General features: G+C 40.5%; 1 protein-coding gene across 1 annotated transcript in view; it reads right to left on the bottom strand.

The window, feature by feature from the left end:
- KCNH1 (potassium voltage-gated channel subfamily H member 1) overlaps positions 1–15,297 on the bottom strand; it is a 322,053-nt gene that overhangs the window by 239,948 nt on the left and 66,808 nt on the right. Inside the window, exon 7 of the mRNA XM_077811958.1 lies at positions 4,491–4,920. Within this exon, the coding sequence (XP_077668084.1) occupies positions 4,491–4,920 (430 nt within the window). The remainder of the gene's footprint in view (positions 1–4,490; positions 4,921–15,297) is intronic.

Here is a 15,297-nt window from a genome sequence, read left to right as displayed (position 1 = left end):
TAGTTGCCACAGGGACATTATTCCATTGGCAGTCAGAGGGGCGGTGTCTGCAAGACAAACCTCTATTAAGTCATGGTGTGGGCAAAAGCAAGGAATAAAGTATTGGGCCCTGTGTTTTCTTCACTGGCAGTAACTAACTTGCCTTAGATTATTAGACTTCTGAGGATGTTTTCTAAGGCATTTAGAGATAATGTGAGAAATTCTAGACTAGATGGACTCTTTGCCTTATGAATCCACTCACACATCACAACATGGGACACTTTACATATGAAAAATACCACAGGAGGCCATGTCTACAGAATAATAAACCCCAGTCAGCGTGGCCTTCCAATACCTATGCAAAAGTGCTGAGTTATCTATTTAATACATACAAACCAAGTTGCACACAGCACATAATAGGGAATTAAAAATAAAAAGCAGAGTAGAAGACAATCTCCTGATTCTAATTTCAGATAGCCACTTAGTTGGTGTCAAGGTATGAAATGCAGTGAATTGTTACTGGTCTCCTTAGCAGACATTACATAACAAAAGAACACTCAGCTCACTTGTATAATTACTGTGCAACATTTTATGTCAATGTCATCTGAGATCACAGCACAATGCCCTGGCTAGAACCTGTCAGCAGTACCCAAAGAAAACACTAGCACATGCAAATTGTAAAACTGAAGGAGGAAAAAAAATACAGCGTATCTATCCCAAAGCAATAACATTTGTATCGTAAGAATTGCCCCTCAATACCATAAAATCCATCAGAGGCTGGCCACAAGGTGATCCTCCATGCCAAGAACAAGACGACTAATTCATGCAGCTCTGAAAGACAAGTCATTTGGAAGGGGAGTGGGAAGAACATCATAGGAGGAGGAAATTCTGGGCCTGATCCTGCATTCCTTGCACCTCCTTGACTTCAACTGGAGTTTTGGGATAAGCAAGGAGTCAGGCAGGCCCTTTGTTTCCTTTACCAGAAGAAACTAGAAGGCCTTGGATTATTAGATTTTTGAGGATGATCCCGGAAGCATTTAGAGAACATTTAGCCATTAGAACATTATTCTGAGAAGTCAGAGTACACATGTTTTTTCCCATAGTCCTGGGAAGGAAAAATAAGGTAGTATTAGGCATATTTGCTTATTCTGAATTTAAGGTATTGTCCTTTGCATTAACACATGATCCAGTAACACGCTGAGCACACGCTTAACTCTTTTTAAAATCATGGTACTTCTGGGTGTTCACCACATCTCAGGGGATGCGCTGCAGCCTGCAGGATCTGGTCCAAAGTCCATTTGTCCAGAAAATATTTCTTCCTTCCATTGTTCACAGAATATCCACTAACTTTTCACTCTTCTGTCCTCTTGGACACTACTGTAATAAAAATGTCTCAAAAGTCAAGATAATTCTTTCCATAATTTATTTCTTGAGGTCTTTTACATTATCACCTAATTCTCTTTTATCTCTGCAAGTCACGCACTTTGATTCAAATCAATTTACACATGAAGCCTATTGAAGTGTTTGTTTTGGCCATTTTTTCAAAGATTTAGAAAATGTTTGAAGTCATTTATCATATAGTCTCTGATTAAGAGAGAGCACCAGGTTTCCATTTGCTTGGTCTGTCATACTGACTTCAGGTGACCTAGACATATTCTTTCCAATCTGTGCCAGACTCATTTTCCAACAGTAGATTGTGTGATTGGTTCAAGCTTTGCTCCAATTTTTTGTTCACATCTCATGTTATTAAGCACTGTGAGATTAGAAAGCCAGTAGAGATGTAATATAATAAATGCAATACAGATATCACATAAAAAGCTCGATTGTGAAACCTTCAGTTATTTTCTCCCATGAGTTGTCCCATTTCCTCAATCAAGCAGTCCCATTGGAGGGTAAGTCAGACTTTTTAATTTAAAGTAGGATTTAGTTGGGCATCTGTAAACATACAGGGCCAGCTCCTTAGCTGGTGTCGTTCCATCGACATCAATAGAGTTATGTTGATTTTCACCAGCCGAGAATTTGGCCCATCACTGTTTTCACCTAAAGCACATCACATGATCTATACAGAGTGTCCTGTACACATAAATAACCACAATAACCAAAGAGTACTTAGATTGCAATGTCAAGCACTTAAACGTCAGGAAAGGCCAGAATTAAGGTTGCCTGTGCATCCTTAATTGTGCCCCCTTGCATGCATACGCATGCACACACAATGATACAGTCTAATTACATGATCACCTACTATTGTTTCCCCACAGGAGACCTGACTCATTCTGTATTCAAGGTGGACAGTGGTTAAGGAATATAAGTGTTCAATATTTCTTTTTATCGTCATTCAGTGCATAGCCCTGGTCTTATTTACCGCTCACTGTCAAAACCTTGCTCTGAATATGGAATTATTTGCTTCCTCATTGTCATTTCTAGGGCACCCATTACTGTTATAACCAAGTGACTCAAATATTAATCTCCACATACTATTCTCTTTATTTTACAGATGGAAAAACTGAGACAAGCAAGACTTAGGCTTTGGTGAATCAGTGACAGAATCAGGATTAGAATTCATGACCTCTTGACTCCCAACTCTGAGCTCATCCCTCCACAGCACACTTCTGGAGGTGCTGAGCATCCACAGCTCCTTTTGACCCCAGTTGTAGGTATGAGTGATCTGCAGTTCTACAAATCAGACCTCAGGTGTCTCAGTCTGGGTGCCCATAAAATAAGGAACAAATTAGTGTTCACTTGACAAAATTTTGGCTTAAGTGAATTGCTCAACATCACGTAGAAGCTCTGCGACACAGGCAGGGATAGAACTGAATTCTCCAGTGTGGTGTTCGACTGCCTTAGCCATGAGATCATCCTTTTTCCTTCATTTACTTCGCAGCTTCCTACTTCTGGAACAAATGAGGCAGGGGACCGAAAAACAGCATCGTTCGCTACACAGCCCTGCTTCACCCCAAGAGCGGGTCCATCTTGAATGAGGTAGGGGTCCTCTGCAATGAAAGAGGATGTGATCATGCAATTAAAAACTAGATCATGATGCACAAGGGGGTTGAATTCAGGTTGCACAGGCAACTTGGGTGCTTGACTTTGCAACTTAAAAACAAAACACACACAAAACACTAAGAGCATGTTAAGTAATTTCCTATGGTTTGTTTTTATAAAAGGAAAAAGGGTGAAAATTCTATTGTGTTAGTTGTCACAAACCATTCCCTTCTCCTTCCCCCCTATCAATCATCATCAGGGTTTGAACCCTGAAGTTTCAGCACAGACTTTCGCTACAGGGCTGATTACAGAAGGAGGCTGTTATCGGAGTGTGGACTAGGCTACTCCACCATGTACTGGGTCTGGAAGGAGCCAGGCCCAACTGTCTCTCTCCTCTGCCCAGGAGCTCCTACCCAGTGTGATGCTCCCCGAGGGTAGGGAGAAAGACCACTGCAGCCACATGATGAGTCCAAGGTAGGTTGTAAGGGGATTTCAACCCAGCTCTCTCCCACCATCACAGAGAGACTGTCTGCTCCCAAGGTTCGCTGTACTTACTGCTATTGTTTTGGCAGCAGCACCGGTCTCTCTCCTTAGAATGTTAGTATTCAAGATACCAGTCTGACATGCTACCAACATTTTGCTGACAACAGACAGGCAATTTTCAACAGTTTATAACTCAATTAAAGATTAATGGAATTTCACGTAACAAAGAAAAAGCAGTTATCTGGCCCCTAGATCTCTCGCTGTTGAATTTCAAAGCCCTACTGCAAATACTATAGATGTTAGAGCTTCTCAAAAAAAAAAAAATTGCAAGATTCTTTCATATGGGAAAGTGTTAGGAAACCTGAACATATGTGTCACTACCAGTGCCCTCTATAACAAAATATTCTAGGTTCTATTCTGGCAGCTTGACTCTTGATTTGTGTAATATAGTAAGGGAAGCATTTCCATCTCTGAATATAAGAACTGTACATATAAATTTAGATACTGTAAAATCCAGAAAGTAGTGAATTGAAAGATGAGATTTTTTTGAATTACTCACTTAGTTCCCAATCATGCAAACATTTATAAACACAAGTAACGTTACATACATGAATAGTCCTATTGACTTCACAGCATACAGTTGTTCAGACAAGTAAACATCTTCAGGATTAGGTACTTAGTTTCAAACAAACATTAATACATTTCATTCTTGTTTGATTGCATATATATGGTCTTTAATTACCCAGAACTTGCATGTTCTAATTGTTTAAATGTAAGCAGAAATTCAACTATATTTTGTTACAGAAACAGTCATTCTAATATCATGCAACATTAATGCAAGATTTCTCACCCTTGATTTTAAAATATCATACCAGAAAAATCATAATATTTTATGTAATGATGTCTAAATGTTGTCACAAAACTGTGTTTTAAAGATTGGTTAGAAACCCTTAAGATACTGTGTAAGAAATTTTTATAAAGGTTAACTTGCACAGGAAGACTTTATACCTGTTGTCTATGAAAAAAATGAAATCTCTGGTACTTACAGCCAATCATCATCATAGCAACCGCAAAGATCTTCTCGCCATCCGTAGTGGGGGCAATGTTCCCAAATCCAACACTAGTGAGGCTAGTCATTGTGAAGTACAACGAGGAGATATAAACAGAATCCTTGCTTGGCCCCCCTTCCCATTTCCCTGAACCTGTCGAGTTAAACCGATAAGGCGTTCCTATGGACTCCCCCAGCTGATAGAGCCAACTTTCCGTTCGGATTGTGTTTGTATCCTCATTAATAACTTCATAATCTCCTATGCTGTACCAAATGCAAGCCAACCAGTGAGCGGCAAGACCAAACACGCACACCAGCAGAACCAAGACAGCTGCTCCATACTCAATGTAATGATCCAACTTCCGAGCCACACGACCCAGCCGAAGAAGTCGGACTACTTTCAGTGAACTGAACAGGCTACTGATTCCCTAAAAGAATAAAGCAGAGCAGGCTATTAGAATTCATCATTACATTATTTAATGTTTTCTATCAACAGTGTTCATAACCTAGGCATGCAAACTGGCCACTGACACATGCCTATAAAGCGACATTACAGTGAAGCGTATGAATGTCAGTGGCCTGTGTTTTCAGGGGGACATGCAAACCTTCTCTTCTGTTTCGATTCACTTTCACATGCCCTGGGTTTCTCTTTGAATTTCTCATTTCAGACCATTTGAAATATGCATAATGCACGTTAGAGTTGATCAGATATATAGCAATGTCTACGCTTTGCTATACATTCATAGGTTTAATCTACATAGTAACTCCTCGCTTAACGTTGTAGTTATGTTCCTGAAAAATGCGACTTTAAGTGAAACCATGTTAAGCAAATCCAATTTCCCCATAAGAATGAATGTAAATGGGGGGGCAGGTTAGGTTCCAGAGAAATTGTTTTTTTGCCGTACAGTACAGTACTATAGTTGGGAGGGTCCCCCGCCTTACCCCACACAGGCACAGTCCACTGGCACTGGAGACAATGAGGCAGGCAAGGAGGCTGAAGGTGCTGTAGGCTAGGAGAAGCACGTTGCGCAGCAGCAGCGGCAGCTTCCCCACCTCTGCAAGCACCAGGGGCGGGAGGGTCAACCCTCGGCCCGCCAACTCCACCCCTTCCCTCAAGTCCCCACCCTTAACCCGCCTCTTCTTCCCCCACTCCTCCCCCTTTACTCCGCATGCTGCATCCTCGCTCTTTCCCCCTCCCTCCCCTGCCTCCTGCCCGGGGCAATCAGCTGGCTTGTGGCATTCAGGAGGGAGGGGGGAGGAGCGAGGACACAGCGCGCAGGCTCCCCCTCCCCACCTGCCTCTTTAACACTGCAAACCAGCTGATTGCCGCGGGTAGGAGGCGGGGGGAGGAGCAGGAGGGCGCTGATCTGTGGGGTCTGCTGGCAGGTGGGAGACACTGGGGGGGGCGTAGAGGAGCTGATTGGGGGGCTGCCAGCTGTGGACAAAGCAGGCAGCCAAACAACGTTATAGCGAAGCATTGCACAACTTTAAAAGGAGCATGTTTTGTAATTGATCAGGAACGTAAGATTGAAACAATGTTAAGCGAGAGGACATTAAGTGGGGCGTTATTGTACATATAAAAAAGGCATTTTATGTGAATAGGGAAGTCTCATTTGCAAGCCCAATTTTGTGATGATATTGGTTGTGGATATTTAGATGTTACTTTGAGGCTGGCTGAAATTATGGTCCAATAAATGAATAGAACTGTCGTCATCTGCAAACAAAGACCAGTCTAAGCTTTTTATTATTGTGCTTATATATCAGATAGATTTGAGACACACCATATGTAGTGGAATGAGCTCAGTGTTTGGAGACAAGAGCTCCTTATTTCTAATCCAAGTCCCGCCACTGACTCACTGTGTAGCCTTGGGCAAGTTGCTTCACCTCTCACCCTTAGGGCTTGACTACACTATGCAGCTTTTAGCGACAAGGCTGTGTCGACACAGCCTTGTTGCTAAAAGTCAGCATGTGCAAATGCTCTCTGTCGGTATTTTGTCGGCACTTTTGCTGACAAAATACTTCCAGCCCCACAAATGGCGTTAGCTTTGTCGGCAGGAGCATGCTCCTGCCAACAAAGCTACGGTCACACTGCCACTTGTGTTGGCAAAACTTTTGTCTTTCACGGGGGGGGGCTTTTTTAAGTCCCTGTGAAAGACAAAATTTTTGTCGACAACATCGCAGTGTAGACAAGCTCTCAGTTCCCCCTTCTGGAAGATGGGGATAATACTTACCGTATCTACCTCAGATGTGCCACGACGATTAACTACAAAGGCTAAAAATGTCTAAGGATTTTGGATTCCTCTGTATTGGGATGTCCATCGCAACACCTCAAAGGAACCAGATTGTCCGAAAGTGCCGAGAACCCACCCTCTGAAAATCAGGCCCCTTTAAAATATCTGAACTTGGGCACCCAAAAATTAAGGCCCCCCAAATTACAAGTCACTTTTGAAAACTTCGGTAAATATTCTTCATGACATCTTTGCAGTAGATATGATAAAGCTCCCACTGGGCTTCAAAATCTCAGATCTAAAGCGTGCACTACATAATGCTAAGTATCATCATTATCATCCAGATTTACACCATAAGTTTACAGAAAGCAAATTAAAAGAAAACAAAAACCAAACACATTTTGAGTGAGCTCATATATCTGATTTACCAGACACAGGAACTGCCTCTGACTAAAAAGATTTAAGTAAGCTCTCCAAACAAGTTTTAAGCTGTTTGTTTTAATAAATGTTTCTGGAAATGCATAGTTGCATAATTCTGGTCACCAGGTTTTACCGATAGTTGTTCAGTCATGCTTACGTATAATTTGCCTCAATGTTCTAGTTCAGGCTTGTTTAATGTAGTGGAACAATTTAATTTAGCTAATAACATATGATTTACATGTTAACATAAGTCCTTTGAGGACTGAAGCAATGTATTTTTCTCTTTATTTCATGAATTTGTCATGATTATAGTTACCTATTTTGAAAAAAATGACACCGCTAGATGCTTTAACAATAAAAGTCGACTTCAAGTGCTTCTGCTAATTGTGCTCACAAACATGTCCAAAGGGGACAGTGATATTTCTATAAAACAGAATAATTTGTGGAGATTTAGAAAAAGGGCCTAAAGTGATGTGTTCCCATCATATTTACTAGTTCTAACCAGGAATCAAATCACATATCAGCCTTCAAAAATCACACATGCGACTTGTTCCCCAGATGGGCAGGTAAGCCCACCTTTCCCATTTGTGCCATTCTTAGCTCTACTTCATTGACAGAAGGAGTATGATCGGTTGCTTGAAATTCAAAGGTTTAAGGACAAGAAGGCATGTAGGACCTAATGTCCAAAATAGAGGATGTGGTAGGTAGCCCTGCAGAAATATCCGTAACCCCAATAGAACGGCAACACACAATATACATATACATGAAAATCCGGGAAGGGCAAATCTAACCAATCATTTGCAAACCCAGTTCCCTACTTTGAAGTCTTAAATGTCCATTTGAGTATTCACATGCAGGTTTTGCCCTCCTTTAAATATCTGTCCTCTAATGTCAAGACATAGCACTGTGTTTCCCTCAACACACCTATGCTTTTTTATGTAATAATACGACATGCAAAAATCATTAATGTAACATTAATATGCCTTTTTATTATTCAGGGCCTGATTTACAGCTGGGCCTCAGGTTTGCAGGCATAGTTTTTCATACACAAATATATTGGGCCTTCAATTCTGTGCCCACAATAAAATGCAGACAACTGGTAGGGTTTAGATATTAGCTATTTAAGTTGCAAGTACAAACAAATAGAAGCTTAAAACAGACTTACTGCATATGCAATCTGATTCAGGCTAACACTGTTTGTGCAAAATTGAGCCTACAAGTTACAGATCATCGCCGAAAAACAGTTCCAAAGTGCTAACATTAGAGCTGTGCTGCGGATGGAAATTCTGTTTCACAAAGGAATGAGATTTTGAAATTTGGTTTCATTCCAACTTGGAACAAACACCAAAAAATTTCAGTGTTGTCTGAGAAGGAAAATGCCAAAAAAAAAAAAAAATTGGATCAGTAAAAAGTGATCCAAATTCGACTTTATAATACAAAATTTAAAAAAAGGAACGAAGTAATTTCAAAACAAAAATCAAAACATTTCATTCTAAAAGTGTTTGGTTCTTCCCCTTATCATTTCTCTGAAATGAAACTTCTGTTAAAACACCACAAATTTTCCAAGCAGTATAAACTGAACTGCATTCTCCCATGGATAGTTCCTTCTAGGGCTATCGATTAATCGCAGTTAACTCACACAATTAACTAAAAAAAAGAATTAATTGCGATTAATCGCACTGTTAAACAATAGAATACCAATTGAAGTGTATTAAATATTTTTTATGTTTTTCTACATTTTCAAATAAATTGATTTCTATTACAACACTGAATACAAAGTGTACAGGGCTCACTTTATATTATTATTTTTATTAAAATATTTGCACTGTAAAATGATAAAAGAAATAGTATTTTTCAATTCACCTCATAAGTACTGTAGTGCAATCTCTTTATCACGGAAGTGTAACTTACAAATGTAGATTTTTTGTTAAATAACTGCACTCAAAAACAAAACAAATGTAAAACTTTAGAACCTACAAGTCCAGTCAGTCCTATTTCTTGTTCAGCCAATTGCTAAGAAAAACAAGTTTGTTTACATTTACGGGAGATAATGCTGCCAGCTTCTTATTTACAATGTCACCTGAAAGTGAGAACAGGCGTTCTCATGGCACATTTGTAGCCGGTGTTGCAAGGTATTTACGTGCCAGATATGCTAACCATTCGTATGCCCCTTCGTGCTTCAGCCACCATTCCAGAGGACATGCTTCCATGCTGATGATGCTCATTAAAAAAATAACGTGTTAATTAAATTTGTGACTGAACTGCATGGGGAAGTATTTTATGTCTCCTGCTCTGTTTTACCCGCATTCTGCCATATATTTCATGTGATAGCAGTCTTGGATGATGACCCAGCACATGTTCATTTTAAGAACACTTTCACAGCAGATTTGACAAGCCGCAAAGAAGGTACCAATGTGAGATTTCTAAAAATAGCTACAGCACTCAACCCAAGGTTTAATAATCTGAAGTGCCTTCCAAAATCTGAGAGGGATGAGGCGTGGAGCATGCTTTCAGAAGTCTTAAAAGAGCAACACTCAAATGCGGAAACTACAGAAACCTGAACCACCAAACAAGAAAAGCAACCTTCTGCTGATGGCATCTGACTCAAATGATGAAAATGAACATGCGTCGGTCCACTCTGCTTTGGATCGTTATCGAGCAGAATCCATCATCAGCATGGACGCATGTCCTTTGGAATGGTAGTTGAAGCATGAAGGGACATATGAATCTTTAGTGAATCTGGCACATAAATATCTTGTGATGCTGGCTACAACAGTACCATGAGAATGCCTGTTCTCACTTTCAGGTGATATTGTAAAAAAGAAGCAGGCAGCATTATTTCCTACAAATTGTAACCAAACTTGTTTGTCTGAGCGATTGGCTGAAGTAAGACTGAGTGGACTGGTAGGCTGTAAAGTTTTACATTGTTTTATTTTTGAATGCAGTAATTTTTTGTACATAATTCTACATTTGTAAGTTCAACTTTCATGATAAAGAGATTGCACGACAGTACTTGTATTAGGGGAATTGAAAAAAATATTAATTTTGTTTTTTACAGTGCAAATATTTGTAATAAAAAATAATTATAAATTGAGCATTGTACACTTTGTATTGTGTTGTAATTGAAATCAATATATTTGAAAATGTAGAAAACATCCAAAAATATTTAAATAAATGGTATTCTGTTATTAACAGCGTGATTAATTGTGTGATTAATCAAGATTAATTTTTTTAATCGTGAGATTAATCATGATTAATTTGTTAATCACTTGACAGCCCTAGTTCCTTCATAGTTTTTCTGACCAGCTCTAGTTAATGTTTTTGTGCTAATACTAGTTTGCTCACATTGAACAAACATGCATATTTAGTTACATGTTTAACATCCTATATAGTAACTGGCAAAGTAGAGTACTTAAATGTTACTATAAAAACCTTAATTTTTGCTTTTTCTGACATACGTTTTAATATAAAAGCTGTTGTGTTAGCATATTTTGCATTTAACTTTTTTTCTTTTTTTAAATAAAAGAAATTAAAAGAAACCACCCAAAAAGATTAACACTTCATTGCTCCCAATTAGGCTTTGGAGTTGACTGTCATTATGGATTTTCAGGTGTGCAAGTGATCTGAAATTAGTAAAAATTTTATGTTGATGCACTGAAACAGGGGTGGGCAAACTATGGCCCGTGTGCTGAATTTGGTCCCTCAGGGCTTTGGATCCAGCCTGCGGGATTGCCCCTCCCCCGTGGCACCCCAGGCCCCGCGCCGCTACCAGAAGCGTCTGGCACCACGTCCCTGCAGCCCCTAGGGGAGGGTGGGCACCCTTGCCTGTGGGTACCTCCCCCGAAGCTCCCATTGGCCAGGAATGGGGAACCGCAGCCAATGGGAGCTTCGGGGGAGGTACCCACAGGCAAGGGCAGCGTGCAGAGCCCTCTGCCCACCCTCCCCCAGGGGCAGCAGGGACATGGTGCAGGACACTTCTGCTAGCGGCACGGGGCCGGGGCCAGGGCTGGGGCTGTGGCTGGGGCCAGGGCAGGCAGGAAGCCTGCCCTGGCCCAGGTGCATGCCACTGCCACCCCGGAGCCGCTCCAGGTAAGCAGTGCCGGGCTGGAGCCTGCACCCCAAACCCTTCCTGCACCCCAACTTCCTTTCCTGAGCCCCCTGCCTGCACCACAACCCCCTGCCACACTCCACACCCCTCCTGCACCCCAATCCCCTGCCTTGAGCCCCCTGGTACACCCCGTACCTCTCCTCTGCCCCAACCCCTTGCCCTGAGCCCCTTCCTGCACACTGCACCCCCTCCCACACCCTGCACCCCCTCCTGCACCCCAGCCCCCTGCCCCAGCCCTATATTCATGGCCCTGCATGCAATTTCCCTACCCAGATGTGGCCCTCTCCTGCACTAAAAGAAACAGAACCCAGTTTGCTCTATCTGAGCTGTGCTGCCTCTGTTGGAAGCAGTAAAGACTTAATTTTATCACTAAAGTCAGCATTGAAGATATGAATACACACAAAGAATACATCTCTTGGCTATGAATGTGCCATTTTTAGATCTACTCTGGAAAGTGGCAAACGCTTTACAGTTATTGTCTATTTTAATGCTGCTCTTATCGACACAGAAACAACCTATTCCATCACACAGCAGACAGCAACAGGTTAGCTTCAAGAGGTCACACAAGAGAAATGCCTCAACTCAATATACTCCCACTTGATGCTTCTAATTCTCTCAGGATTACTACTCATATACACATTTGAGGGACAGGTTAAGAGACACACATTGAGCTCCATCTGCCAAAGAAGAAATAAGTTTCAGTTCATTAGAGCTGGAAATGGTGCTGCACATCATCACCAAGAATTACCAATTTCTGTACTGCAAAGGAGCCATTTAGGGAACACCCGTAAGGAAGATGTGAGTGTAGAACAAGTTTCTCAATACCAGCAGTCCCCTGTGAAACAGTGACTGGACATATTTCTGTGAAGTGTTGCTCCACACTGTTAAGCAGCTATGTAAAAACTGCACCTCATCTTTCATCAGATCTGTTTCTTGGGTGCTTTCAGAGGCTAGGAACAGACCTGAGTAACCAAGATGGGGGGAGTAAAAATAAGGATTTTTTACTCTGTTTTAGTCCTGTTTGCCATGCAGAGTCAACACAACGAAGGAAGAGCAAGCCAGACTCCATTTCTTCTAATGTATCATCAATAGAACGGTTTACCCAGTTCGAGTGAGATCCCGCCATGCAAACACACTGAGGGTGATAAGGGTGCACAGTTGTTCTTCACAGCAGAATATGGCCAGCAGAACTTTTATTTTTGTTATTGGTGATTCATGAGAAAGAAAGTCCAGCTTTAGTCTTCTCTGACGTATAGCACTGGCATTCAGAGGAAACAAGTCTTTGCTTTGTCTCTCAAAGTCTCCTGATAAGATCCGCTGCATGTACAAGTAACATGGAGCCCTGTGATGTCACTTTTGCAAAGTCATTTTTCAGCTTAAACTGCACTTGAAGCAAACTGCACTTTTTGAGTAGCATAAAGACAAGCAAGCCTGGTTGCTGAAGAGGAGTATATTTGTGACCCATGCTTTTCAGGCCAAGAAGAGTTAGCGAAAAGATTATTCTCAAAATGCTGCCAAATAACATTTTGGTAGTCATATGCCTCAAATTAAAGCTACTCATTAGGTACTCTACACATGAGCACCTGATTTTCCAGTTGTGCATCACTGCTTTGTATCGTGCATGTTTTGGCTTCAGTCTTCTCTCCCTTTTCTGTTGTGTCACATACTGGTTGAGAGTTCCTCACATCACACACACACACAGCTCATGAAAACACAGATTAATCTTGGATTGATGCACAGGACTGGGATTCAGGAGATATGCATTCTAGCTCTGGCTTTGCAACAGACTGCTTGCAAGACCTTGGGTGAGTCATGCAAGGTCTTGTGTCTTGACTTCCCAAATCTGTAAAATAGGGATAACAAGTCATCCCTAGCTCACATAGGTAAAGGGAGGGTTAATTCAGTTTGCAAAGCATTTATTATTAATTATTGCTGTTAATTTGTATTATTAATTATTGCTGTAATTTGTAATTTGGGAGAGGCATATTTTGTCATCCATAGTTCAGCTCACACAGGTCTGAAATCACTGAAGAACCGGGCTCTAGCTGAAGAAAGTATAATTTTATGTAAATAATTTTAAATCACATTTTTTACACACCACAACTGAAAAGTGAACACACTTTATAATTCCCTCAGGGCATGATGGAGGATGAGTAATTTTAGGGAAGATTGGAAATAGTTTTCAATTTATATCTCCTGGAGCCTTCATTAAGGATAGCAGGTACAGGTTAAATTTACACAGTCACATTCTACTCTTCAGGACATTGCGTATGGCCTTCTTCATGCATAAAATGCAGGAATATGTTTCACTCTTATTATAAACACTGTGGTTGGGAACCAAGTGTGAACCAGGGGTAGAGGGCAGAATTTTTTAAAAGAGGGCTTAGTGTTAGCCTAACACTGGGTCCCCTTGATTTCAACTGGCCAAAGCACCACTTCTGAAAATCCTGCCTGTCATGTTTAAGGGTTATTGAGAGGTTTATGGCAATTTTGAGGTTTAATATAAGTGGAGTGAGATGTGGAGGCCAAAGAGTAAATCATTATAAGGACTGGAATAAAGCTAGATAAAAGTAAATGAGTTATTTGTGCAAAATTGCAGACAGATGGCCAAATTCACCACTGGCATAAGTGAGGCAATAGTCATTGAAACCAATCTTGCCCCATTTATTTTAATGTAATTCTAGATTCAGTTTCACCACTGCATTGCTCTAGATATCTGAAGTGTCATGATAATCCTGATTGTAAACAATACCATGATTAGAACTGTTCACCTCATCATTTTTAATTTTCTGATTTTCTGTTAATTAACAGAATTTCATGTTAATTGAACATGACCTTTCCTACAGATTACTATGTTCTGAAGCCAAGTTATGAGATAACATTATACTCACAAACTGTAATTAAAATCTAAGCCTTCTGGTTACCACTAGGGCTTTTAGTAAGGGAACAGCTGGAGATCTAAGATCCATGAAGCTTGTTTTTGGTCAGAGCTCTGAGATTCCAGTTTTCCAGCATCCAGATAGAACATAGCCACCAACTATGTCCATAATACAGAGGTGGAAAAGAGATCAAGAAAAAAAACCCAGCAAATACATGGGAAGTAAATGTAGAGATGGGTTGAAAACTGATAAAAGGCTAATGTGTCCAGGAAAAGATACACATTGTTTTACACTGATCTGTAACAAAGGGAAACAAAGATAAAGGACATTTGTCAGTAAACTAATATTTCATTAAGCATTGTAATTTGGGGATGAGTGTCAAATTAAGAAGTCATCTCAAATTAATGGATCTATTTACCTTTGTTTCAGTGATACTGGTATAAAGCAATTCAACTCCAGAAGCTTTTTCCCTATTTTGAAAAAAAAAATACAAATGTCCAATCCGTATCTGGGGTCAGAACTACTTTTGGCATCTAGTACCAGTCCATCTTAAATTCTAATCTGATACCTGTTATGAAATAGATTATAAAGCAACCAACCATTTATCTACTCAAATAAATACTCTTTGCCATCTCATCTGATTTGCTGCCTCAGATCAATAAAAATACTCTAAACTGAAGAAAACAGGGTAACTGAATCCAGTCTTCTAGAAGATGTTTCCCTTTCTAAGCACTTTAAGTATCACTCTAACAGCAGTTTTCTGAAGTAATGCAAAATTTAATACGCTCAATTAGCTCTTCTCCTCGGACAACAGCTATCACCGTATGTTCTCATTGAAGATGTAATTTGATATATTAATTCTTTTAGATTTATACAGATAAAATAGCAGCCCACATAAGCTACTCATTCTTCTGCAGTGTGATAAATCACGTATCATGCTTTGCCAAGATCTGAGAAAGTAGCCTTGGCACCCAACGTATAAATTATACCTCTACTTATCTGTGACTTGGAGATAAATCCTATCCAGGCCAGTATTACAAGGGAAAACAGGGGATGCTGGCAGATGGACACTCTGCTGCAGTTATCTTGCCAGCCAGGAGTCCAGAGAGCAGGTCCAAGGGACACAGGGTAGGATGTTCTTTGCTGCTGCTCTAATAAGGAACAGTGCGT

Source organism: Eretmochelys imbricata, chromosome 3 (genome assembly GCF_965152235.1).
Source record: "Eretmochelys imbricata isolate rEreImb1 chromosome 3, rEreImb1.hap1, whole genome shotgun sequence".
Classification (NCBI taxonomy): Eukaryota; Metazoa; Chordata; order Testudines; family Cheloniidae; genus Eretmochelys; species Eretmochelys imbricata.
Note: the sequence above shows the minus strand (reverse complement) of the source record. Positions and strands in the feature narration are given on the sequence as shown.